This window comes from Pollicipes pollicipes, unplaced genomic scaffold, assembly GCF_011947565.3.
Source record: "Pollicipes pollicipes isolate AB1234 unplaced genomic scaffold, Ppol_2.1 Scaffold_1600;HRSCAF=1878_pilon_pilon_pilon, whole genome shotgun sequence".
Taxonomy (NCBI): domain Eukaryota; kingdom Metazoa; phylum Arthropoda; class Thecostraca; order Pollicipedomorpha; family Pollicipedidae; genus Pollicipes; species Pollicipes pollicipes.
The window spans coordinates 23332083-23358373 of NW_023595962.1; the positions used below are offsets into that span (position 1 = coordinate 23332083).

At 68.9% G+C, this 26291-nt stretch overlaps 1 protein-coding gene across 1 annotated transcript in view; it reads right to left on the bottom strand.

Moving 5' to 3' along the window:
* LOC119114773 (ankyrin repeat domain-containing protein 17) overlaps positions 1 to 26291 on the bottom strand; it is a 43974-nt gene that overhangs the window by 7829 nt on the left and 9854 nt on the right. Inside the window, exons 3-31 of the mRNA XM_037238810.1 lie at positions 23827 to 23974; positions 21391 to 21538; positions 20773 to 20920; positions 20229 to 20380; positions 19623 to 19673; positions 19062 to 19235; positions 18450 to 18598; positions 17851 to 17989; positions 17231 to 17307; positions 16391 to 16520; positions 15545 to 15760; positions 15052 to 15153; positions 14229 to 14330; positions 12201 to 12395; positions 11533 to 11637; positions 10966 to 11079; positions 10180 to 10195; positions 7518 to 7640; positions 6963 to 6982; positions 6642 to 6719; positions 6017 to 6127; positions 5294 to 5375; positions 4734 to 4871; positions 3317 to 3484; positions 2705 to 2891; positions 2147 to 2335; positions 1537 to 1681; positions 748 to 923; positions 205 to 337 (exon numbers count right to left, since the gene is read on the bottom strand). Of these exons, the coding sequence (XP_037094705.1) occupies positions 205 to 337; positions 748 to 923; positions 1537 to 1681; positions 2147 to 2335; positions 2705 to 2891; positions 3317 to 3484; positions 4734 to 4871; positions 5294 to 5375; positions 6017 to 6127; positions 6642 to 6719; positions 6963 to 6982; positions 7518 to 7640; positions 10180 to 10195; positions 10966 to 11079; positions 11533 to 11637; positions 12201 to 12395; positions 14229 to 14330; positions 15052 to 15153; positions 15545 to 15760; positions 16391 to 16520; positions 17231 to 17307; positions 17851 to 17989; positions 18450 to 18598; positions 19062 to 19235; positions 19623 to 19673; positions 20229 to 20380; positions 20773 to 20920; positions 21391 to 21538; positions 23827 to 23974 (3716 nt within the window). The remainder of the gene's footprint in view (positions 1 to 204; positions 338 to 747; positions 924 to 1536; positions 1682 to 2146; positions 2336 to 2704; positions 2892 to 3316; positions 3485 to 4733; positions 4872 to 5293; positions 5376 to 6016; positions 6128 to 6641; positions 6720 to 6962; positions 6983 to 7517; positions 7641 to 10179; positions 10196 to 10965; positions 11080 to 11532; positions 11638 to 12200; positions 12396 to 14228; positions 14331 to 15051; positions 15154 to 15544; positions 15761 to 16390; positions 16521 to 17230; positions 17308 to 17850; positions 17990 to 18449; positions 18599 to 19061; positions 19236 to 19622; positions 19674 to 20228; positions 20381 to 20772; positions 20921 to 21390; positions 21539 to 23826; positions 23975 to 26291) is intronic.

The window sequence follows — 26291 nt, forward strand, 5'->3', positions numbered from 1 at the left end:
GCCCAGGCGGAGAGGCCCGGGGAGGGGGGGGGGGGGGTCCGAACCGGCGGCCAATCAGATGCACCATCACCAGTCGCGACGCAACCCTGACCAGTGCTTCCCCTCCAGCACGCACGCCTGAACCCCGGAGCCGGCACACCACCGAGGGACGACCCCGCCGCCCTCCAGTCGTCGGCCGCGGCGCCAGCGGGCCGCGCCACCCACCTTGCGATTGTCCTGAGCGTCAATGTTGGCGCCGGCCGTGTACAGCAGTTGCACGACGTCCAGGTGGCCGCCGTTGGCCGCCAGCCACAGCGGCGTGTTGCCCTTCTTGTTGCGCACCTCCGCCTGCGCCCCCCTGCACGACACAGCAGCGGCGGGGGAGCCGGTCAGGAGCGGCGCTCATGTCAAGGGTCGGGTCGCGGGCCACGGACCACGGGTCACAGGTCACGGGTCGGAGGCCCACCGTCGGTTGAGTGGCGCACAGCACGGGCCACCAATCAACACCGGGCGGATCAACACCGCGCACAATACGCCCGCTCCGCTCGGCGGCCGGCCGGAGATACTGGCATGCCACTGACGGCGTCACCTCACGCCTGGCGGGAGCATCGAGCCGCGACAGCCCGCTCCCGCCACAGAGCAGCTGGCCGAACGCCAGGCACCGATGAGCGGCACCTCTCGCGAGGCCATCCGACCCCCGACCACTCGGCCGCCCCGGCCACAGGCACATCGCTCGCGCCCCTCCCGCTCGCGCGCCGACAGACTCACCGCGTGACGAGCAGCTCGACGAACTTGTAGTGTCCCTTGTCGGCGGCGATCGTGAGCGCTGTGTCGCGGCTGCTGGGCACCGGCGCCGCGTTCACGTCGGCGTACTTGTCCAGTAGGACGCGGCCCACCTCCACGTAGCCGCCGCTCGCCGCCTCCATCAGCGGCGTGAGGCCAGTCTGCGGCGGCGGCCGGTCAGCGCCGAGGCACCAGGGGATGACGGGCCGGCGCACGACAGGGCAGTTCGGGCACTTGTGGACGTGGGGCTCGGGGACGCCCGGACGTGGGACGTCTGAACGTGGGACGCTTGGACATGGGATGTGTGGACGTGGGACGGGACAGGTCGGCGGGGGTGTTGCGGGCGGCGCCAGAGCGCCCCAACGAAGCGCTAGAAATCAGCTGGGGTAGGCGGCGGCGTCCGTGCACCGATCGTGCTTCCTCAGACATGGATACCAAAGTCAATAATTCCCTGGCTGAATTATGCGCCCCTTGCTGCTGTGCGCCAATTAATAAGCACGAGCGCCGGGCAAGTGCCCATGTAGAGAAACGGTCCTGCGCGCCGCGTCCACCGTCTTCCATTTAAACCAAACACGGCACGGCGAAGCCCGTCGACACAGCAGCCCGTGGTCAGCCGATCCGCGCCGCGCTCGCTCGCCACCCAGCAGTTCACGCGGACCCTCCGCGCTCACTTCCGAGCGCCAGCGCTCCTGTGCGCAGCACGCCGCCCAGCCCGTGATCACGTGTCCCCTTCACCGCACCCCCCCCCCCCTCCCCCTCCAGGGCGGACGTTACCTTGGCGCGGTGCTCGACGTAGGCGCGCCGGTCCACCAGCAGCTGCACCACCTCGTGCCGGCCTTGGAAGCAGGCCAGCGTCAGCGCCGTGTTGCGGTTCGTCTCGATCTGAGCGTTGATGTCGCTGCCCATCTCCAGCAGCAGCCTGTGGCCAGGGCGACGGCCGTCGCGTCAGAGCGCCGCTCGGCCGGCGCGTCCTGGCCGCTCGGACGCCGGGCGCGGCCGGAGCCGGCCGCATGCGAGGGACGCCCGGGCGTGCTGGACACTGGGCTCCGTGAGTCGCAAACTCACCGTTCACCACGCCCGGTCGGCACTCGTCCAAATCCAGTCAACACATCATGCCGCGTAGAGCTCTTGGCAGCAGAAATAATGCGCGTACAAGTGATGACCGTACAAGTTTTTGCGGTGGAAGTAATGACGTAATCACAGCATCGGATTCTTGCAGTAGCACACGGAACGGGTATAAGCATTTGTAGCACAAGTGTTGTCTAATGCCGCGTACAGGTACTGGCAGCAGGGATCAAGCCGCAGCAGTCTATGGTCGGCTGGAGTTAAAACAGCCGCACCGGTGCGGCGGAGCCGGCCGGCCGAGTCGGCAGCGCCTGCTCACTTGACAGCCGCCGTATGCCCGTTCATGGCAGCCAGCATGAGCGGCGAGATGCCCAGCTTGCTGCCCGTCCTGCTGTTAATCTCGGCGCCATTCTGCAGCAGCAGCTTGATGATGTTGACGTAGCCGCCGGAGGCCGCCAGCGACAGCGGCGTGTAGTCGGACACGTTGCGGTGCTCCTTGTTGCCGCCGCTGCCGGACGGACCGGACGGCAGGCGGTGAGACACCGCATCGGCGCACACACTAGCATCACATACCGGCTAGCGCCGTCACAGCACGAACACTCAAACACAGGAGCACAAGCGCTCGGTCACGCGTATCAATCTACATCTCTGGCTGTGCATGGCGGACACACGCGGAGAGGCCGGCACTGGACCGGCCACGCCTCTCCCGGCTTTTTACCAGCAGGTGTGCACTGTCCACCCACCGGCCGCGCTCGCCCCGTCCCCGCCCGAACTCTGTCAGCGTCTCCCGGAGCCTCGTGCCTCTCCTCCCGCCCCGCCCCGACACCTCCCACGCCCGCTGTCCGCCCTCCGGTCCAGGACCAGAGAGCTCACTCACTGCCTAAGCAGGATATCGACCACCTCGTAGCGCCCGCCGGAGCAGGCGAGCGAGAGCGGCGTGTCCTTGGTGCGCTCCGACTGCGCCTCGATGTCGGCCTTGTTGGCCAGAAGGATCTCCACCACGCCCGCGTGGCCGGCCGTCGCCGCCAGGATCAGCGGCGTGAAGCCCTTCTTGTCGCGGTGCTCTGCCGGCGTCGGAGCGCCGCGTCAGGCGCCGGTGCCCGCCGCACCGCTCCACACACTGCGCGCCGATTCACCGGCCGGGCTCGGGCCGCCCCCAACGCACCGCCAGGCGACGCCCGACGCGCCGTCGCCGGCGCCATTCATCAGTGCTGGCGCTGACGAGATCAAACGAACAACCGGCCTACCGGCACTCCGCCGCACGACACAACAGAATACTCGCGGAGGTGAAACACAACGCATATATATATATATATATATATATATATATATATATATATATATATATATATAGCACTCCTCTGCATGGCACATACAGCAAAAGTCGCGCTAGCGATACATTACAAATCAATACAAAGAGCCTGCCAGCGCCAGAGCGGAGGCGCTCCAGCCGAGGCCGGCGAGAGCGCGCGGCCGCGCGCCGCCGTACCGATGTGGGCGCCGCGCTTGAGCAGCAGCTGCACGAGCTCCTCGTGTCCGCCGGCGCAGGCCAGCGTCAGCGCCGTGTCGTGGTTGCTCTCCGTCTCCGAGTTGAGCTGGTCGGCCGTGGCTTGGCCCGGGTACGGCGCGCCGCCCACCGCCGACACCGGCACGCCGCCTGCCGGGCCGACAGGGCGCCAGCGTCACCGTCGACATCAGGTTACGTCAGGTCACATCAGGTCACACCGCAGCGACGCTTCGCCGACAGGGGCGGCCCTCCGCGCCGTGCACACACCACAGAGTCGCCTCCTCTCCCCTCCCTCGTGCAGGTGCCCGACGTAACCGGTCAGACGCGGGCAGCGCGCTCCCACGCGGGGCGCGGCAGCACCGGGCACGCGCGTGTCCGCGTCACGACCCCCGGCCAGTGCGGTGCGGCCGTCACGGCGCGTCCCGTCCGTCCAATGGTGCCCGGCTGAGGGCGGCCGCTCACCGGCCGGGGTTCGGGTCGCACCGACAGTTCGCAACACGTTCGGTCCTCACGAAACCTCGCGCGAGGAAGCCAGCGGGCCGGCGGCGCTGGTCGGCAGTGACGGGCGGGTCGCGCCGGCCAGCGCCGCTGGTCGGCAGTGACGGGTCGCGCCGGCCAGCCTGCCGCTCCCCGGAGCCGGCGATGGGGGCGGGAACCGCGCGGCGGCAGGGAAGGGATGGCGCAGAGCTGCGGAGATCAGGGTGATTTGGGGGTGTAACGGCTAACATGTAGGGTAATTCAGCGACGAAATTTCTCCCCTCCTCTCGATCGAATTCCGAGCTAGGAGTGGGAGACGGGAGGGGGGGGGGGGGGGGGTGGCGAGTGGCAGCGACAGCTCGGCGACCGCGGGAGAAAATGGAAAGACAGCTGGAGAAGAGGCACGAGAGAAGAGGACCCGAAAATGCAAGGAGGGAGGCAACAGGAGACAGATCTAGAGGGGATGAGGACCGAGGGAGAGAGCGGAAGCAAAGGGCAGATGCATATTCAAGGTGAGGGGGCCAGCAAGATGACACGCACCAGGAGGCGGAGGGGGCCGCGGAGACTCCGACAAAGGACGGGCATGAGGCGGAGGAGACTTCCGACAAGCGGGACGGGTATGAGGCGGAGGACGACTCCGACAGCGGGCGGGTATGAGGCGGAGGAGACGCCGACAGCGGGCGGGCATGAGGCGAAGGAGACGCCGACAGGGGGCGGGATGAGACGGAAGAGACTCCGACAGCGGGCGGGCATGAGGACGGAAGACTCCGACAGCGGGCGGGCATGAGACGGAAGAGACTCCGACAGCGGGCGGGTATGAGACGGAAGACTCCGACAGCGGGCGGGCATAGGCGGAGGAGGCGCCGATAGCGGGCGGCCGCGAGGCGCAGGGAGTGCGGAGCGGGAGGGCGGGCAGGCTCACCGGGGTAGGCGGGCGCCGGCGGCTGCTGGCCGGCGGGCGCCGGCGCGCCGTACGCCAGGTTGAGCGGCGGCTGGCAGTTGTGCAGCCCGGTCAGGCCGTGCAGGGTGCCCAGCTGGTAGCCGCGGGACCAGTCCGCCGCTGGGGGACAGGCACAGGCACAGGCGGCCGCCGGTCAGCCGGCCGCCGGCCGCCCACCCACCCACGCAGCCCCGCCGCACCATCACACCACACGCTGTCAGGGCACCGCCGCCGTCGCTTCGCCGGCACGCCGGCCGCCGGGCGAGTGCCGAAGCGCCACGGGGGCAGCGCCTCGCCCGCTCCGCCGGCGCGGCCCGCCAGCGCTGCGGGCCGCGCAGGCCCGCCACACCGCCGCGCGCCCCCCGCAGCGGCGCCTCCGCACACAGCCGGCAGCACACGGGCCGCGCAGGCCCGTCACACCGCCGCGCGCCCCCGCAGCGGCGCCTCCGCACACAGCCGGCAGCACACGGGCCGCTGTTTCACTGCCGGCGCGGCGGCCGCACCACCCCGCCGCCGCCACGCTCCCCGTGCCCGGCACGTACCTTGTTCGGCGGTGAGCTCGGCTTGGTCGGTCGGGCCCGGCCGGTACAGCGTGTCGTTCAGAGTGCGCGCCGGCGCCGCCACCTGCCCAGTCGAGGTCCGCACGTCAGCGCGCAGCAGGGCGCGGCCAGGCCGGCATCTGCACCCGCCCACGCCATGAGACGGCGCGCCGGCAAACGAGCAGCACAGCCCGCGCCGTCTCCATCCCGCAGAATGAGACACACCCATGTAGTCTTATGGCTGTCACCCGGCTGGCGATGCCGTCTGGGCGCTGTGGAGGACGCCGACGCTAACCGAACTCGCCGTACAGAGCCCGCGGACACGAGCGGCGGCCAGTGCGCCGATGAGGACCACACACACGCGGCACCCCGCTGACAGACGGCGCGCACACCGGACAGAGCGCAGCTGCCGCCTGGTGACGTCACTGGGGACTCGGCGCGCCTCCCCACCGGTGCTGTGGTCCTGACCTGAACACGCCTGGCCCGGCGGCCGGTGACGGGTCCTGACCCCCTCCCCGCCCCCACCCAGTGTGACAACCAGAGGACCTCTGACCGAATCCGTCCCAGGAGAACAGTCGGCCACCCCATGACATGCTAGCCTGTCCTGTCGCCGGCCCCGGCTCCAGTGCCGGCTCTGGCCCCGGCCCCGGCCCCGGCCCCGGCCCCGGCCCCGGCCCCGGCCCCGGCTCTGGCTCTGGCCCCGGTCCGGGCCCCGCAGACACGCACCATAAGGCCGGTGTTGGTCTGGATGTGGGCGGCCACGTCGTCGGCGGCTAGCGGCGGCCCGAAGGCGGCGGCGCCCGGCTCGGCCGACACCAGCAGGGCGTGCGGCTGTACCTGGCCACACACCGGGGCACGTCAGGCCACGTCAACAGCACACGCTAGTCCGGCTTAGCCGGGCCGGAGGAGCCCGCACACAAGCCGTCACACAGCGACACGGAGACGGCGCCAGGGAGACGGGGCGGGACCGGACGGAGCGTCAGCACGCTCTCCAGAGCTGACGTCACCACCGTCACAGGCGAGTGGGCTGCTCTCCGGACGCAGTACGTCCCGCTCTGGTTTGGTCCCCTCACAGCGATCCCCGCGACTGAGAACCTCCCGGTCGCCCCAAAAGTGTGGGTTTCTCCAGTCACGCGATGGATTCCATCACATGACCATACTGCCCCCGACTGATCCTGTGCCTGGCAATGTAATGCTCTCGAAGCGACGCGTCCACCCGCTGTCAGGTGACTGATGACACCTCCCTCCCCCTGCCTCAGAGGATCGGCCGTCGAGCCCTGACACCCAGACCGAGCGCAACTCCCACACTCCCGCGACCGTGACCTCTCCCCCTTCCCGCCGCTCTTCAGACCTGGGCCGCCGGCTGGCCGCGGTTGTTGGGCTTCTTCTTGACCTTCTTGTCGACGCCCGCGGCGGCGGCGGCAGCAGCGGCGGCGGCGGCGGCAGCGGCGGCCGAGGCGGCGGCGGCCGGCGGCGCCAGCTCCAGCGGCAGCTGCTGGCCGGTCGCCAGGTCGAGCGGCAGCGCGCCGGCGCCGGGCGGCACCAGCTGGCCGGGCGGCGCCAGCTCCAGCGGCAGCGCGCCGGCCGCCAGCTGCGTCGGCGTCAGCTCCAGCGGCAGGCCGGCGGCGTTGGCCGCCAGCTGGCCGGGCGTCAGCTCCAGCGGCAGGCCGGCCACGTACTGGCCCTGCATCGCTGCGGCGGCGGCGGACGGCACACGGTCAGCGGCGGCGGGGGCACGGACTCGGACCCAGTCGCGGCCGGCGGCCGGCGACATGGGACCGCCAGAGGCGTGACGGCGGGGCCGGCCGGCGACGCCAGACTACACAGACGCCCCGCATACAGGCCATCGGCGCGCCACAGCTGGCGACACGTATCAGTGCAGCGACGTTGAATGAGCCGCGCTCTGCTCGGACGCTCACCCGTGCCTGCGCGGGGCAAATCCACAACGACGTCGGCCCACTTATCACGGCTGTGGTCTCCCTCAGTACAATCAAAGGCAGACGCATCCATACTGAGGTGTATGTACCACACATGTACGTCACACGCTGCTGTGAGTGTGCCGCCGGTGACCGCCGACCTCGCCCCGCAGCGCCTGCTGCGGCTGTAGCAGCGGCGCATACAAGTGGAAGCGTCTGCGTCTCCACCCACATGATCGTGATCTGCCGCGCCGGCGCTGTCCGGCCCGGCCTCGGCACTCTGTCCGCCCGCCCGCACGCGCGCGACTCACTGAGCTGGCTCTGAAGCAGCTGCAGCTGCTGCGGCTGCAGGCCGAGGTGGGCCTGGTAGGCGGCGGCCGCCTGCAGCTGCTGGTACTGCCGCTGGATGCCGCTGGGCGGCGCCACCTGCAGCCCTGCGCACACACCGGGTCCGGTTACCGCCCCGGCACCTGCTGATCACACGCCGAGAGACGGGGCAACATCAAACGACGCCGCGCGGCCGCGCCCCTCGGCGCTCACAACGGCGAGAACGCTGACAGTGGGGATGATGATGATGATGATGACAAGACTCGTGAGATGAATATGATTGTTCAGGTGATGATGGCAAGACTCTAATTATGGCGCCGCGCGAATGACGCTGTGATGGCGATGGCCGGGAGGACCAGACATCGTGACAATGGAGAACACCAGGTCAATCCGCGGGCATCGGGCATGGCAAGGCGGACGTAGGACAGGCCACTGGAACGCGCTCACGTACCGCGGACATGCGCCATCTGACGCAGAACAGACCCCCTCCCCCCCCCCCCCGCGGACAAGCGACGGTGAGGTCCCACCAGCAAGGTAATGCAGCCACCACCTCTATCCTGCGTCGAGTTCCCCGCCCGGCCCAATATCGGGTCTTCAACGCAACGTCCGCCGACACGCCCCGAACGTACGTCAGGTATTAATGTCATGCGCCAGTGTTGCCACGGAGCCAGGGCGCCAATCAGCTACCTTACGCCACACACCGGCTCCCTGGTACCCCTCCCACGCAGCGCCTGACTTAAAACACGCTGCCACGACCCGCCCGCCGTGTCCGTTACCACACGCCTGCGCAGCCTGCAGTTCACGCTGCGAGGGCCGCCACATTCCCGTCGATGTGCGCCTGAGGGACGCCTTACTGACACGTGCCGCCCAGAGACCACGCTCGGGCCGTCCGCCCGCCCCGTCTGACGTCATCGGCTGGGGCCAGTCCTACTGCCGGCCGCCGCCACCGAAGCCGTGTCAGTCGCGCACCCCTCCCATGAGTTCGTTCTCCTCCCATGGATCGTTGTTATGACTGCCGCAAGCCTCAGGTCAGCGCTGTCCCGTGCCCGCCGACCACCGGGGGCCCGCTCTCCCACTGGGACCACCCGTCCCTCCCGGCTCTGTACCCGGCCACCGTAAGGCTCCTTCAGCTCCATCCCCCGACACCCGCCCGCCTCTGGACGCCCACGCAGCCCAGCTGCCGCTCCGCTTCGCAGTCACGGCCGGCCTGCTGCTCCTCTAGCACAGTGCAACACCAAGCCCATTTCCCCCTGTCACGGCCTGTGAAATCCTGGAGCCCGGTGCCGGCCGGCCCTTCCTACGGGGCGCGCGAGGCGTCGCCGCCGCCACCGTACCCTGCGTGTTGAGTCCGGTGAACCGGAGGCCGGCGGCCGTGCAGGCCACCTGGGCGGCCTCGGCGTCGGCGGCCGCGGCCGCAGCCGAGGCCGGGGCCGGCGGGCGGCCGCGGCACGGCGAGCAGCTGCCCTCGCGCCGCTTGACGCCCTGCGCGGCCGCCGACGCCGCCGCCGACGGCCGGTCCTTGGGCGGCGCCGCGGCCGCCGCCGCCGACGGCGACGGCTCGCCGGCCTGGCGCGACCGCTTGGCGCCTGCTGCCGGGCAAGGTATGGCGGTTAGTCGCCGAAGCTCGGCCCAGGCGCCGGTTCGAATCTCGCGGCACGAAACTTTCGCTCAACCGGCTTGCACACCTTTCCAGCACGCCCATGGCCTCAGCGCCCAGTCAGTCACTACCTCAGCGATCTACCAATCTACCTCAGCGATCTACAGCACGCCGAATGGCTCAGTGACGTCATCTACTCGACATATCCGACAAATCACTGCAGCGATGCTGTGACTGGCCGACCATGGGGCGGGGCTCCGCCGCCGTCCGGCCGGCGGCCGCGCCCGGAGCGTCTGCAGCGCCGCCGGCCAACCGCGCGTCGGAAGACCAGGCCGGAGCGGGCCGGCCAGGCACGTACCAGCCGTGTCCTCTTCGGAGGGCGGCGGTGGTGGCGGCGGCGGCGGAGGCGGCTCGTCTCGGCTGGGCGGCGGCGGCAGGTGCGGCGTGTGCAGCAGCTGGTGCTCCACCTGCGCGCCCCGTCACGGTCACGGTCACCGTCACCGTCAAGGTCACGGTCTCAAAGCATGCCGTCGCGGTCATTCTCGCCGCGCTGCGTCCCGTCAGGGTGTGTTTGGCTTTCGTCTTCCTAAATCGTCAAACATGGCGTCATAAGACGGGCGCACGGGCCAGGCGGCCTGCGAATCGGTTCACTGTGGCGGACTAGGTCAGGGAGTAATGAAGCCGGTGCGGGGCACCCACATAGCCGTCACGGACAAAAGCAAAACAGAGTGGCGTGACTCGCAACGGCTATGGCACAACGCTGGCGGCGACGACGCGCCATTTTCCGCTACACGTCATTTCATCCATATTCCATCGCCAGCTTAACACGTTCCAAAGCCTCCCAGCTTCTTATGAACAGCCCCACTGATTTCTGGCATTGTATTCTGCATGCTATACCACCACAAGGGCGTGGGCAGGAGCCGCCGTCCATGACCGACTGACACGCACCTGCTGCTGGAACTGCTTGATCTGCTGCTGCAGCTGCTTGCGCTGCTGCAGCAGCTGGATCTGCTGGCGCTGGTGGAACTGCTGGCCGGCCGCCGAGCCGCCTGCCTTCGTCTCCAGCTGTCGGCGAGCGGGCCGGTCCGTCTCAGACACACGCCCCGATACGCTCGAGGCCCGCTTCAGACATCGTTAGGACGTGCCGCCGGCGAGACCCGACCTGCGCCCAGCCACGCCCATCGACGGCACACCGCTGCTCGACACCGGCCGAACGCTGGCCGCCCGCCTCCGAGCCGTCTCTGGCCGTCGCCGCCCGGCAGAACAGCGCCAGCACCGTCACCGTCACCGTCACCACAGTTGACGTGACCAATCTGCCACCTGGGCTGCCCCGCACCCCGAGCGACGCGCGCCCGACCACTGACCTGCCGCTGCGCCATGACCGTCTGCTCCAGCTGCTGCAGGGCGGCCACGTTCTGCTGCAGCTCGGCCAGCTGCTGCTGGTTGGCCGCCAGCTGGGCGGCGCTGGTCAGCTGGTTGGCCGGCGGCGGCGCGGCCGGCGACGCCGCCTTGCCCGCCGGCGGCGCGCCCGCCTGCCGGAGCGGCACACGGCACGGCATTAGACGCGCGGCGGACCCCCGACAGCCCGACCACGGACGGGCCGGTGGCAACAGGCAGGCCGCGCACCAGCCACAGCAGCGCCACACACAGCCACAGGCGGGCGGCTCGACTTCCGAGCAGCGCCGCCGCCCGCACAGCTCTGCACGCGGTCCTGACCGTGCGCCAGACGTCAAGCAGCGGGCCGACCGATGCGGCGGGGTCCGGCCGCGACGGCCTCTGACGGCGCCCACCCACCAGCCGGTCTAGAAAGCACGCGCCCCGAGGCGCACGCGTACCTGCCGCGGGGCCTTCTTCTGCTCCTTCTTGCTGACCGGCTTGGCCTTGGGTCTTTGGTCGGGCGGCGCCGGCGCCGCCGGCGACGGGTTGGACACGATCACCGACTCCCGACTCTGCGGCGGACGCGCGGTGACGGCCGGTCAGCACCGAGCGCCGCGCCTGGCGACGGGACCGAGCGGGCGCGCGGCCGACGGCAGACGGCCGAGGGCGCCGACCGCAGCAGGGCGCGCGACAGACAGGACGCCGAGCGAACACCGGACGCGCACAGCAACAGCGGAGCGAAGGCTGACAGCTCGGAACGGAGTCAGAAGATAACGTCCTTCAGTAAAGTACTGGTGAAACGGCTCAAATAACATGCACTACTTGTCACAAATTCACCACATGGAGTCAGCACGCTGCTCAGGCGACCCGCCTCCCCACCGCTGGAGGCAGAGAGCGTGCCGGGCGCGCAGCCTGGGGGAGGGCCCCACTGTCCCCACAGAGCGGCGGCAGCGCGTGCACGCGATGCTCACCTGCGGCAGAGCGGCGGCTGAGAGGGCGGCGGCCGCCTCAGCCGGCGCGCCCGCCGCCTCCACCAGACCGGGCAGGCCCTGGAAGCGGCGCAAGTCCTCCGGCATGCGCGACGCCAGCGTCTTGGTCAAGTTCGTCAGCTTCTCGATCTCCTCGCCCTCCTGCCAGCGCGCGAGGACCGTCATCACAGGCGCTATGACCCGCAGCGGCGGCGCCAAACCACGACATCACGTCTAAAAGGTCCACAACCGTGATACACCGTGTCATGAGGACGTACCGCGCGCGATTTAGACACACCATCGCAACACAAGCCCAGCGTACGCGGAGACCATGGACGCATTCCTTCCAAGCAACTGCACCAACGGGCCCAGCCGATCTCCGTGGATGGAGGCCAGCAACGGAGTCCGATCCGCTCGTCCCGCAGCCGCAGCCGGGGCCGGGAACGGGAACGGGAATGGGAACGGGGCCAGGGCCGGGGCCGGGAACAAGAACGGTAACGGGAACGGGAACGGGAACGGGAACGGGAACGGGAACGGAAACGGAAACGGGAACAGGGCCGGTGCCGGGAACAAGAACGGTAACGGGAACAGGAACGGGGCCGGGAACAAGAACGGTAAGGGGAACGGTAACGGTAACGGTAACGGTAACGGTAACGGTAACGGTAACGGTAACGGTAACGGTAACGGTAACGGTAACGGAGCCGGGGCCGGGGCCGGGGCCGCACCTGATCGCTGACGTCCGGCCGTCGGAGCATCTCGCTGAGGTACTGCTCGAGCCGGTCGGAGGTGGCGCGCCCCAGGCCGGCCTCGTCGCCGTCCAGCGCCAGCAGGCTCGACTCGAGCAGGTCGGCCGACGAGACGCAGCAGGCGGCCGGCGCGCCCAGCACCGGCGACGACGGCGTGTACGGCGGCGTCTCCATCTGGCGCCAGCGCCGCCCGGGGCACGTGTCAGCGAGCGGGTGGCCGGGGGCGGCGAGGGGACGCGGCGCCGGGAGCGGGGAGGGGAGGGCACACCAGCGCCGGGCAGAGTGGCACCGCCACTGCTCGCGCCACACCCGAGGCGTGGCAGTTGTCACTTGCGAGGTCCGAACGGTCGCATGGTTGGGACATGAAGGTCGGCGACAAAATGGATCTGCCGTCAGGACAGGCCGCACGGACTGAGACGGACCAGTTTCCGAGCAGAAGTCATGGACCCGGCAGCACGTGAAAACACCCCGGCCAAATGGAGTCTCGGCGGGCGGCTGACGGAGCAGGACACGGCCGCGGTGATGGGGAGGGTGCGACGCCGCTGGTCCAGGACACGGCTACAGCCAGGACACGGCCCCGGTGACGGGGAGGGCGCGACGCCGCTGGTCCAGGACACGGCTACAGCCAGGACACGGCCGCGGTGATGGGGAGGGCGCGACGCCGCTGGTCCAGGACACGGCTACAGCCAGGACACGGCGCGGCGGTGATGGGAAGGGCGCGACGCCGCTGGTCCAGGACACGGCTACAGCCAGGACACGGCCCCGGGACGGGGAGGGCGCGACGCCGCTGGTCCAGGACACGGCTAACAGCCAGGACACGGCCGCGGTGATGGGGAGGGGCGCGACGCCGCTGGTCCAGGACACGGCTACAGCCAGGACACGGCCGCGTTGATGGGGAGGGCGCGACGCCGCTGGTCCAGGACACGGCTACAGCCAGGACACGGCCCGCGGGTGGGGAGGGCGCGACGCCGTGGTCCAGGACAGGCTACAGCCAGGACACGGCCCCGGTGATGGGGAGGGCGCGACGCCGCTGGTCCAGGACAACGGCTACAGCCAGGACACGGCCGCGGTGATGGGGAGGGCGCGACGCCGCTGGTCCAGGACACGGCTACAGCCAGGACACGGCCCCGGTAACGGCAAGGGCAAGGCGCCACTCGTCCAGAGCACGGCTCCAGCAAGGACACGGCCGGCGGCCGGCACGGCAACCGACGCCAGCACACATCGGACCCGGACGGTGGACTTCGCCGTGCCCTTGCAGATCAGAAAGCATTCCCGGGACATGACGTAACGGCGGCCAATGACTCAGCCAATCCCTTCCTGAGGCACAGTACGAGGCTCACGGCCTCGTCAACAATCAACAGCGGCCAGAGAAGCAGACCAGAGCACTGAGACAGCTCCCGCCCATCTCCGCACCTGCCCGCCTAAGAACCCCGCCCGTCGCCCGGCCCGACTCACGGGGTGGGCGACGAGCCCCCAGCGCCGTCCTACCGTGTAGATGTCGGCGTCGGCGTCGGCGGGCCCGGCCGAGCGCGAGCGTCGCCGCTGGCAGGCCGGCTTGGCGGCCGCGCCGGCCGGCTGCTCGGTGCCAGTGCCGGCGCCGGCGCTGGCACCGGCACCGGCGCCGGCCGGCGGCGGCAACAGGTCCAACGCCACGGCCGCGCCGTCCCCTGCCGGGTCAGAGCCAGGTCAGCGGGAGGGTCGCCGGCCGGTGCGGTCCCAGGGCGCCGCCTGCGCTCACTTCACCATACAGATGGGACAAGGGTTGGCGTAACGGGCTTATCCACACTCAAGGTTGCAATCACACTCAAGACTTCCGAGCAACCCGCTCTAGCACGTGCATGGAAAAGTGTTGGAAAACACCCCGGCTAGCCGCGACGCCGCAACTGACCCAGCCGGTCTGTTTACACTCCGAGTCACGAACAGTCACGCCCGAGACGCCGAGTACGGCGGCCCGTGACCCTCCCCTGGGTAAGGAGCAGCAGCGGCAGCAGCGGCGGCAGCGGCGGCGGCGGCCGCCGCCGAGCCGGGCAGCGCCAGCTCGGCCGGCGCCGTGGCGGCGGCCAGGCGTGCCACCGTCTCGGCCTCGGCCGACTCGAACGCGCCCGCCATCTGCCGCAAGTCAAGTCAAGTCAAGTCAGCCGCGAACTCCGCACAGCTTGGGGCGGCCGGAAGAGAATGGTACCTTTTTTTATAAATTTATCCGAATTGTTGGCACGGGTGACTTCGGGTTCAGAGTACCTGCTAAGCATAGCTTGTAGCGTGCACCCCGAACCCACCACCCAAATCATGCCGTCCAGTTCAACGGATAATTTTGCCTCCACCCTCTTGCCAGACAGGAATGCGGAGGGTTTTACGTGTCGCACATTGCGGCGGTACGGCCTCCCCGGGTCTGGGTTGATCCTCGTTGGCCAGCTGCCGGCTGACCTTTCCATTTCAGTCTGGTCAAATGACATAGCATATAGCGTAGCAATGACATGACATGACATAGCACAGCATACACGTGACATAGCATAAGATCATGAAGTGACATATGGGTCATGGGCTCCGCTCATACGTGTACAGATGGCGCCCGAGACTGGCAAAACACACAAAGAACGGCAGGCCAGCCCTTCCAACCACGCGGCCTGCCACGCCAGGGCGAGAGATCTCTGCTTCGAACACCACGGAGCCACTGCCACGCTTCAGCGACAGCCCACCGAGATCGAGCGCGCAGGGGACGCCTCCCCGCGCTCTCCAGCTGGCTGGCCGCGGCCCTGCCTCCCACGTACTGCCCGGGCGGCTGCCGTCAGCCTCCCCGGCGCCGGCCCGGCCCGGACGCGCGCCTCCTCACCTGCGCCTCCGTCAGCGGCTGGATGTCCGGGTAGTCCATCAGCAGCTCCACCACCTGCGTGTGGCCGTTCTTGGCGGCCTCCATCAGCATGGTGGAGTTGTCCTGGCGGGACGGCGGCCACGGCACACAGTTAGCCCCGCGCGCCTCACTCCCGGGTCAAGGTCACCGTCAAGGTCACGGCGTCCGTCAGGCCACAGCAGCGGCGGCGTGACCTGGACGGGCGGGTCTCACGCGGTCGTCAACACCGAGCCCGCACGCCAAACCGCGGCACCGGCGGCACGCCCAACGCCGTACACGACAGCCTGCAGCGGTCCTACAGTCGCGCGAGTTCACAGGCCCGACGGCCAAACCCCCGGACATCAGTACACCGACAGCGCCTGCCGAGGCGCCCACATCCGACGTCCAACAGCGCCGCACGCGCCCCCGGACCCGCCAGCTCCGTCTGCCGCCCCCCGCCCTCCGCCCAGCGCCGCCGCGCCCCTGCCGGACCCACCTTGAGTATGTGGTGCGGGTTGGCGCCGTGCTGCAGCAGCACCTTGACCACGTGCAGGTGGCCGCCGTGGCAGGCCAGGCTGAGCGCCGTGTGGTCGTTGTTGGCCGTGGTGCGGTTGACATCGGCCAGCCGGCTCAGCAGGAAGGTGACCGTGCAGAGGTGGCCGGCGCGCGACGCCTTCATCAGCGCCGTCCGGCCGCCCTCCGCCGCGTGCTCCTGGCGACAGGCGGCGCGCGGGTCAGCGCGGCGCCACGGTGCCGGCCACCGGCGCCACCGCCGGCCGCGGGGGCCTCGGGATTGCGTCCGCGGGATCGTGCCCGCGCCGCCCGCGCAGCACACGGACCCCGGAGCGGCCGCCGAGCAGGCGGCGCGGCTGCCCGTGACCGTGTCCGGCGTCCCGCGCCCGCGCCAACAACCGGAGGTAGAGGAGAAAACCATCCAACCTGTCTTCAATGGAGCCTTCGGTGATTGCACGGTGTAAACAACGCCACAAGCATACAGCTGCCGGCCTGTAACGCCACCCACAACATGACCGCCAGCCGCCAGCTGCCGACAGACTAGGTCAGCTGTTCTGACAGATGGGCGGCCGTGCGGTCCCGACTGCCAGCCGGCCGGCCGGCCGGCAGCGACACGCGAGAGCGGCCGCTGGGCCCGCGCCGGCGGAGGACGGCCGGCAGCAGCCGGCGTCACACCGCAGCAAAGACCGGCCACAGGCAGAGGCACGCACGGCAACACACCGCCGACCAACGCGCCATCGGTGTACAGACAGGAGCACAGGACCAGCCCGACGACCGAGCGGAGACCAGACAGGAGGTGCGGCGCCGACAGCGGCCGCTCGGTACTGACCAGGGCGGCGCCCCGCTCCAGCAGCACCTCGGCCACGGCCGTGTGGCCGTTCTCGCAGGCGTACGTCAGCGCCGTGTCGCCGCCCGTCTGCGTCACCGCGTTCACGTTGGCACCCCGCTCCATCAGATACCTGGCCGAGACAGCGACGGCGGCGTCAGGCGCTGCCGCTTCACATCGGGGCGTCACAGAAGCACGAGGCGCCGTCGCCGAGCTCCCCGGCGTTATCACGCCCGTCAGCGGCAGCGACGTCACGTCACAGAAGCACGAGGCGCCGTCGCCGAGCTCCCCGGCGTTATCACGCCCGTCAGCGGCAGCGACGTCACGTCACGGAAGCACGAGGCGCCGTCGCCGAGCTCCCCGGCGTTATCACGCCCGTCAGCGGCAGCGACGTCACGTCACAGCAGGCATCCAGTCAGCATCACTGACCACTGACCGCCGTATACGGCGAGCCACGTGAGGCGTGCCCCCCCCCCCCCCAAACCACAGCAGACCGGGTAACTTCGGCGGCGCTCTGACAATGACAGAACCACGGGCACGGCTCGCACGTGGGAGGGCGACTGATAACGCAGTGAATGTTGTCAAATGAACACCAGAGTGAAGCAATGAATGAATGAATGAATGAATGGATGAATCGAGGAATCAATGTATGGATGGCTGATTGCATGAGTGTCGAATAGATCAATTTCAGAGTGAATGAATGAATGAATGAATGAATGAATGAATGAATGAAAGTTCGGCGGAGTACGTCCCGGCTGTCCCGGAGTCGTCTCTGCGTCTGGGCTGTCAGTGCGCGCGTGATGACCAGCCGGCCGGTGCCGTGGCCAGGGGCCGGCCACTCACTTGACGAGCTCGAGGTGGCCCTCCTGGGCGGCCTCCATCAGCGGCGTGCTCGCACCCAGCTCCACGTCGGCCCCCGCCTGCCGGACAGCGGCACACAGCGGCGGTTAGCAGGGTCACCGGGGTCAGCGGCCCTCCAGCGGCGGTCACCACACGGAACGGTACTGTCGGGGAGACACTGCCGTCCGCCGAGGCGCCTCTCCAAGACCGGCGGGGTGACCGGCCGTGCACGCGTGCACTAATTACAGCTTCAAATCGACCGAAAACGCCACACAGCAGACAAGGCGCCCCACAAACAGCTGACCGCCACGGACAGGAACACAGACGATACGCCAACGCTCCGCATCAACGTAGCACAGAGCAGTTCGGCAAACTCTCAACCCAAAACCGGCCGGGACGAACAGTGCACCCGGCCAGCCCTGACCAGTGAGGCAGACATCAGCAGACGGGGCCCCGGATCCCGCCCGTCCCCCAGCACACCCGGCCAGCCCTGACCGGCGGAGCAGACCTCAGCAGACGGGGCCCCGGATCCCGCCCGTCCCCCAGCACACCCGGCCAGCCCTGACCGGCGGCGCAGACCTCGGCAGACGGGGCCCCGGATCCCGCCCGTCCCCCAGGCTCACCTGGATGAGGAAGTCGGCCACCTCGACGAATCCACCGCAGCAGGCGAGCGTCAGCGCCGTCTCCTGCGTTTCCTCCGTGATGGCGTTGATGTTGGCCTCCTGCGAGAGCAGCAGCGCCACCATCTCCTCGTGGCCCTCCCTGTCGGGTGGCCAGCGGCCGTCAGGCGGTGCGGGGGCGGCAGACAATCATCCGGGCGGAGGCGGGGGACAGCCACCGGCGCCGCCGCGCCATGATCGCGCCGGCGCCGACAGGCCCGCTCAGAGGCAAGGCAAACCAGCATTAATCAACACAGTCCGTCGACCTGGAAGTGCTGGGCACCACGACAGGCGAAACGCTCAGAGCAGACGCGTCGGCAGGCACGCTCACTACCGCAGCAAAAAGCAGCAGCGGAGCAAGCCAGCGTATCACCGACCGCATAATCGCCCGAACGACGGAGACGTGGTCAGACCTTGCCCCGTCCGCAAATCCCCGCAGGCGCCACCACTGACCACCACCACAGACTGCTCGAGCACCGTCCGGGCGGCGCCACTATCCTGTCCCACGCCGCCCAGCGGCGCGGTCACCCCGACACCCCGCCCGGCCCCGACCGGCCTCTCACCTGGCGGCCTCCATCAGCGGCGTGTAGCCCTCGTCGTTGACCTCCTCGATGTTGGCGCCGCGGTCCAGCAGCAGCAGCGCCAGCTCCACGTGGCCGCCGCAGGCCGCCAGCGTCAGCGGCGACTCGAAGCTGTCGGCCGGCATGTTCACCTGAGGGAGGCGGGAGGCGGGCGACGGTCAGAGCCGCGCCGCGACAGAGCGCGTTAGGGGCTGGCGCCGCGGGCTGAAGGGCCGCAGCGGACGCCCCGCGGACAGACGTCACATCTGGCGCCACCTGTCGATGACGCTGCACAGTGCTCCCGCACATCGCCCCGCACCACCCAGCTCCACTCAGCCCTGCGCTTCCACAAGCGTCGGCCGGCCGCCCGCCCGCCCGTCGGCTGCTCCACCCACACCCTCCCACTCCAGCCCACCACCTGCCTGCCCCAACACTCACACTCGGTTCAGCCAGTCCAGCACCTTCACCAGCGTCCGCCGCCCGCCCGCCCACCCACCCGCAGACTCTTTCAACTCCTCCACGCACACCCTCTCGCTCCAGCCTGCCGCGTCCCAGCGCGGTGCCGCCGTCACGGCCGCGTGGCGTGCCGCGCGGCCGGCGGTGCTGCCGGCTCACCTGAGCGCCGGAGTCGAGCAGGAGCCGCGCCACTTCCACGTGGCCGTCCATGCTGGCTTCCATGAGGGCGGTGTGCATCTCTTCCGTCTTGTGCTCCTGGTCGGCGCCCGCCTCCAGCAGGAAGCGCACCATGGCCAGGTGGCCCTTGTAGCAGGCCAGCGTCAGCGCAGACTCCTGCCGGTGGCGGGTCAGGTGGCGGGTCAGGCGGCGGGTCAGGCGGCGGGTCAGGCGGCGCGGGTCAGGCGGCGGGTCAGGCGGCGGGCCACGGCACTAACCGGTTGCTGTTAATAACACGCCGACCGCATGGACCCGGACTCGACGAACTACCGAGCTCTTCCGGTTTCATTTGGCTCGGCAGGAAGGTTCGCCAGGAATGTCGTGTAAAAGCAGCACGATCGACTTCGGATCAACAAGAGCACGGAGGACAGCCAGCTACCAGAACAACGCCACAGCTGTTGCTGCCTAAGACAAATGGCTATTAGAACATCGACGCAGCAGCCAGAAGGGCCAGCCCCGTCAGCGGCGCGCACCCGACCCATGACCGCCGACGACCACGCCCACCTTGAACTCGTTGGAGTGGGTGTTGATGCCGGCGCCGTGGTCCAGCAGGATCTGCGGCAGCACGAGCGGCGCGTCAGCAGAGCGCTCGTCAGACGGCGGGCGCGCCGCGCCGGTGGCCACAAGTCGCCTGTCGTTTGCACGGCCGCAAAACACAGCTGGACGCCCTCGTCTGACGGCTGCCGTCAAACGCAACGCCAGGACGGGACTGGGCTTCAAGCCGCCGCTTAAATGCGCCCATCCCGCGGCCGGGTCCGGATGGCGTCCGGCGAGTGGGCTTCATACGCGACGCTGATACTAACACACTTAACGTAACATATAACGCTAACGCACACCACCCCCTCCAGCGCGCACACACATGTTTACCTAATCATACACGCATACACACACGCACATTATATTCCCAAATTCTAGCACACATACTAGGATGTGGACGCAATCACGATGCAAGTGATAAATGTACCCCCAGCGCCGCGCCAGAGTGGGGCTCATCCCCCCCCCCCCCCCCCTCCAACCCCGGGCACCAGCGGAGACCACCACAGGCCCCCGTCCTCCAGCGCTGCGCTCACCCCGGCCGCACGCAGACGCCGCGTGCCCCGCCGCGCTCACCTGCGCCACGTCCACGTGGCCGGCCGAGGCGGCCTCCATCAGAGGCGTGTGGCCGTTCTCGTTGGCGTCCTCGATGTTGGCGCCGGCCTGCAGCAGGGCGCGCACCACCTCCACGTGGCCGCCGGAACACGCGTACATCAGCGGGGTGTTGCCTGTCGGGACACGACACGACGTCACACACGGGGCGCCAGCCGCGGTGGGGGACCAGCCAGGTGGGGCCGCCCAGACCGTCAGGCACTGGTCGCCGCGTCTCCAGACGGTCAGGTCGGTGGCACGTCTCAGCGCGCCGGCGAAGTCAGACCGTGTTATGGTCAGCTACTGCTCGGAGCTGCTCTGGGCGCTGCTTTCAGCGCAGCGACCAAGTGCATGCCATGGTTGCATGCCGCTAATGGCAGTGGCCGCCGCCCGGGCTGCTGCATTCCGTCACAGCTGCCGTTAGGTCGGGTTATGTTCGGCTACTGGCGGCAGCCGGCCCGGCCGCTGCGTTCCAGTGCGGTGACAAAGTCGCTGAGCAGCCACTGTGCTGTTATGTGCAGCTACTGACCGGAGCTGCTCTGGGCGTTGACGTCGGCCTTGTGTTTGATGAGCAGCCGGACCACTTCGACATGGCCGGCGGTGGCCGCCTCCATGAGGGGCGTACAGTCGCCCTTCATGCCGCGGTCCTCCACGTTGGCACGCATGGCCAGCAGCACCTGCACACACATATACACTCAATGAGCCGTCGCCGCGGTAAGCGGACGTCTCCGGCCGGGGACAGGGGCAGGGGCAGGGGCGGGGCGGAGCGAGGGCGGGGCACGGGGCGGGGGATGGTCGGCGGGCAGCGGCTCCAGTGCACTTGGCACACAATTTGGATTAGTCAGCGGGCGCTGAACGGCTCCCACCCGCCGCTGGCCGACGCCCTTCACACGTCCATGGCTCCGAGCGGCGTCCTGCGAAGGTATCCGCCGACCTCGCCCCTCCACATCTCGCGGCTCCCAGTCTGAACCTTCCCCGAGCCCAATATCACCAGACCCCCCCCCCCCCCCCTTCCCTCCCTCCCTCTCTTCCCTCGCCCACCGCCCGGCAACGGCGTGCGCTAAAATTAGCCACGCAGCGCAGACGCGGCCTGACGGACGGCTGAGCCGGAGGCGGCGGCCGGCGGCCGCCCTCGGCCGGGGCGCACCTGAGCGAGCTCGTAGTAGCCCGAGTGGCAGGCGAGCGCCAGCAGCGACTCGCCCTTCTCGGTCGTCTCGTTGACGGACGAGCCCTCGTCCAGCAGGCGGCGAACGACCGGCACGTTCCCGTGCTGACACGCGTCCACGAGCGACGGCCTGCGCGCACAAGGCGTCCAACGGGCGTCAGGCGAGGGTGGGACGGGCGTCAAACGAAGGTGGGACGGGCGTCAAGCCGGTGTTGGAGGGGTGTCCTGCGGGCGTCAGACGAGTGCGGGATGGGCGTCAGGCGGGTGTGGACGGGCGTCACACCGGTATAAGTGGGTGTCCTGCGGCCGTCGGACGGCTGTAGGACGGGTGTGGGACGGGTGTGGGACGGGCGTTACGCCGGTGTTAGAGGGGTGTCCAGCGGGCGTCAGACGGGTGTGAATAGGCGTTACGCCGGTGTCAGAGGGGGACCAGCGGGCGTCAGACGGGCGTAGACGGGCGTCACATTGGTATTGGAGGGTGTCCTACGACCATCGGGTAGACTCTATACAGCGTAAAAAGATGAGATGGATGTCCAAATGTCAAGCAGTCCCTCAGCGGATGTCAAACGAGAGTCAAACAAACCGGCGACAGTAATGAGAACCGTCACCCGGGACTCCCAACAGCGTGATTGCGACACTCACCGTGCCCAAACAACACGCGGTTGTTTGAACAGCTTGCACAGCAACACAGTGTATAAGGTTCATTCAAAGCATGCAAGCAAACACTTGCATATCGGGCACACCACATAACGAATGTCCACATAACGAGTGTTTTCCACTCACCGGACTCACGAGTGCGGGCTCTCGGGGAGCCGGGGGAGCACGCCAGCAAAATATACGGCGCGACAAGGTTCGGCGCTGATTACGAGGTAACGAGACGTCGGTTTTAATAGCTCATACCGTGGATGGCTGCCTGCGACAGAATGCTGTCTGAAATCTGAGCCAGACGAGTGGACCATTCACGGAATGCTTCCGTACCACCAACCCCGCACGTCGAATCCCACCAATCGCAGCCGCGCTCCATGCTTCACCAGCCATCGAACGCGATCCCGCAACAGCACAACAAAGACAGCGCGGCCGGCCGGCCGGCCGGCACATCGGGGGCGATCCGTGCCCGGGGCAAAAACCGGGCCGGCTCCACTGCGCGGCGGCGCGCCTCTCTGGCCGGCACGGGGGTTTTGCGGCCTGCTGATTCAGGCTGGACGCGCGCGGCCTCCGTGACCACGCGGCCCGCCTCTTTGTCGACTCTCGCCGCACGACCGCCGCAGCCGGGCCGCCGCCGCCGCCGCCGCCGCCGCCGCCGTGCGCACGCACGCCGTGATAAGCCTCGCCAGCGGCGTCTTTAGTGGAAGTCTCGCAGGCGCGCGATAGCGTTCAGTGGGTCAGTAGGCGAGAGACACGGGTAGAGACACCGGACGAATGTTTTACCGGCATTCTGCGCTTGATGCGCTGCCGCCCCAAACACTCAAAAATGACTCGCAAATGACTAGCAGCAGCAGCGGGTTTTCCGTGCCGTCAAACTCCCAATGACAGCGCAGTCTGCCGGCTGCCGGACCGCGCCAATCCATTCACCGGCCGCTCGCTGTCAACAGCCGGGCGGTAACGCAGCGGGCGGCGCCCGCCCGCCCAGCCGCCGCTCGCGACGAGCCACCGGCGGCCGACCGGCGGCCGGACGCCGAGCGGACGGCGTGCGGCCGCCGCACCGGCCGAGGCTCGCAGCGCACCGGCTCCCGCTCCGGAACTGCGCGCGCGCGCGGCCGCCGTCTCCACAGATGCGCTCGGGCACGGGCCGACCGGATCTCTCGCCAGTAAGCATTCAGGGCCGGTGCCCCACCGACGGCGGCGTGCAGCAGAGCCCGCGGCCAGCGCCCGCAACGCTGGTTAACGAGTCCAGTAGGCCGGCACATCGACACCGAGGGGGCTAAAGGCCACCAGCAACGCACTGCAGGCAGGGCTTCGCAAAACACGCCAAGATGGCTCGACCTCAAGGACGTCTATGTCGCTTGGAGCGCATGGAACTTCATGGTACAGCCAGAAGGATCAAGTGTTCTCAGATCACATCAAATGCACGATGGGGCTGGGGGATCGAGTGGATCCGGGAAATCACGCTCCAGGGTGAGCGGCCCAACCCCTTCCCCTGTGCTCGGCGTTGCCCCCTGCCCCTTTGGCTGGTGGTGACCGTCTCCAGCGTGACCTTTTGTGCGCCGAGGTTAGCAGAGACTTAATCTATCTTCACGTGCTCAATAATAGTCACCACTACTCATATGTAGGCCGAAAGACAAACAAACATCTACGAAGCCACCGCACTACATCCTGCGTCCCTCCCCCGGCTCCCACACCGTTCGTCCCCAGCCATCATCGCTTCCGCATGCCCTGACCTACCCTACCCTGCCCCGTCTCCATCTCCGGGCCACTCACTGGCTGGTGGTGTCGGTGGCGCTGTCGCTGCGCATGCGCGTGAGCGCGGCGGCCGCTTCGTCGAGCGCCGAGCTGACGCTGGAGGTGAGCTTGCGCAGCACCTCCGGGTCGGCGAGCACGCGGCTGCTGTCGGCGCTCTTGCCGATACCTGCCGGCGAGCGGGCCGCGCGGCGGGGTCAGGCGCCGGGTCACCGGGGTCACGCGTCGGGCCGCCGGGGTCAGACGGGGCGCGCCAGGCTCCAATTCGGCAAAGCACGAGACATATACACCGGAGAGGGAGCCTACTCACGGAAACGACCTGTCCCGGCCGGCGAGCAGAGGTCTTAATGAAACAAGAGTGCACAGTAAACCGGACAACAGAACAGGCCGGAATCGTGAGCCGAACGTATACAACTGGGCAAAACAGCACGAGTCCCGGGCGCAGTTGGCGGACGGCGTCGCAATGAGGAAAAGGGCCGGGCTCGACCGGAATGCACACTGCGCTGGCGAGGTGAATATACCACTGGTGCTGATGGGGGGGGGGGGGGGAGAGACAGCCTCCACGTATCGGTAACACCACCGCCGAGCCACCAATGGCTCTCAGCGTGCTAGCATGCCAGTACCACACCTGACAACTCTGAGGAGAACAGGGAGCGCGACGAAAGCATACTGGTCCGCGCCATCACGCAGCCTGTGAACGGACCGCCGAGCCACGGAGGGCTGTGACGGCCCGTGTTGGCCCATACTACATAGCCAAACATCGCTGCTCCCGGTGGCTGTGTTACACGACTCGACCGAGTGCGCCAGCGTGAATGACTCGCAAAACGGGACCACCATACCAAATGCTCTTCAAACACGACTTTCCATCATAATTCGTGCTGCTGGTTTGTCGCGATTGAACGAATCGAAGAGAGACTAGCGATAATATGAATGTTCGCAGCAGCACGTCCGGCCGTTTTTCTTATATGTTTCTAAATACTGAACGTGTGCGCCGTATCTCCGTGCCACCGCTCCCTCCGCACCACACTGCATGCACAGCCGTCACAAAACGGCCAAAAAAACTAGCATACAAACCAGTTTTTAGACCTAGAGAAACCCCCAGACCAGCACCTGTACGCGGCACTTCCGAGCGCAGAGATGCGCCTGTTGATGACGTCACGGCGCAGCGTGCCCGCCCGGCCACGCGTCAGCCCCCACCAGAGACGACGCGGAAACAAACCGAATCCTGTCAACAGACGCGGCGGCCGCCGTCCCGGCCGTGGTGGGAGCCGCGCGCCCGCCGGTCAGCCGCTGGCCCACATAGCCGGCCGGCTGAGCCGGGCACGCCGGCAGAGCCGGACGCCGTGTTTACCGGCACGCGCGGGGGCGCCAGCGCGCCCCACGCACCGCCAGCTGGCGGCGCCAGTCGCAGATGCGGGCCGATCGGCGCGAGACACGTGGCCGGCGCCGGGTTCGCCACGCTCCCACCACAGCTGCGGCCGGCCAGCCGGCCGGGTCGGCCGGGCCGGGCCGGGCGAGGCGGGCCCGCGGAGCGTCGCTACCGACCGGCGCCTCGCGCTGGCTGGCCCGCTTCCCGAGCGTGTCGACACATGGGCGTTCCATCGCCCCGGCGGCAGCCTCGACCGGGCGCCCGCGTCCCCACCAGCCTCCATCACCGGCGATCTGCCTCACCGGCGTCCGTCAGCGGGCCCGGGTGCCGACAGCCGGGCGGCGGCCGCGCGGCGCCACACGTGCGCGCGCCGGCTGAGTTCAGCACGCGCTGACGCGGCCTGCCGGGAAGGCCGTCGGCACTCGCTGCGTCACGCCCGGCGCCGCCGCCGGCCGAGGCCGCTCTCCTGTGCAGCGACGCACGGCGCCGTCGTGCGGGGGGGGGGGGAGCTGTGGTGACCACGCTGGAGCCCAGCCGTCCCGGCAGCGGGCGGGCCTCAAGTCAGGCCTCCCACGCTGCAGGTGCCTTGTTGTGCTGACTGAGCTGCCGGTGCCTGGAGCCGGCTCAGCTCAGCCCCTGTGCGGTCCGCCAGCCGACAGTGGCTGAGCACCGACCGACCGACCGGCCGGGGCAGGTGAGCAGGCTGACGCCAGGACCGGGCGCCCAGTGGCGGCGGTCGCCGCCGCCCCGGCGCAGCCAGGCGCGGAGCACTGACCCGTGATGCGCCCCAGGGCGTCGTGAGGCAGGTCACCGCCATCAGAGCTGTCAATCGAGTGTCCATCCCCGACGTCACCAGCCGGGCGCCCAGAGCCACCCGGCGGCGCCAGCCTGTCCCCACGACCCCCACTCCCAGACCCCTCCCCGTTTCCGCCGTCGGTCGCAACGGGCGGGCCTCACGACACGGCACCGAGCGAGCCGAGGCCAGTCAGCCGGGCGGCGGTCGACCGGCAGCAGCGGCGGCCGGGCGCCGGCGCCTGGGTCGGACGGACACCGCAGGGGGCGGGAGACGGCGGCGGTCGACCGGCGGCAACGGCGGCCGGGCGCCGGCGCCTGGGTC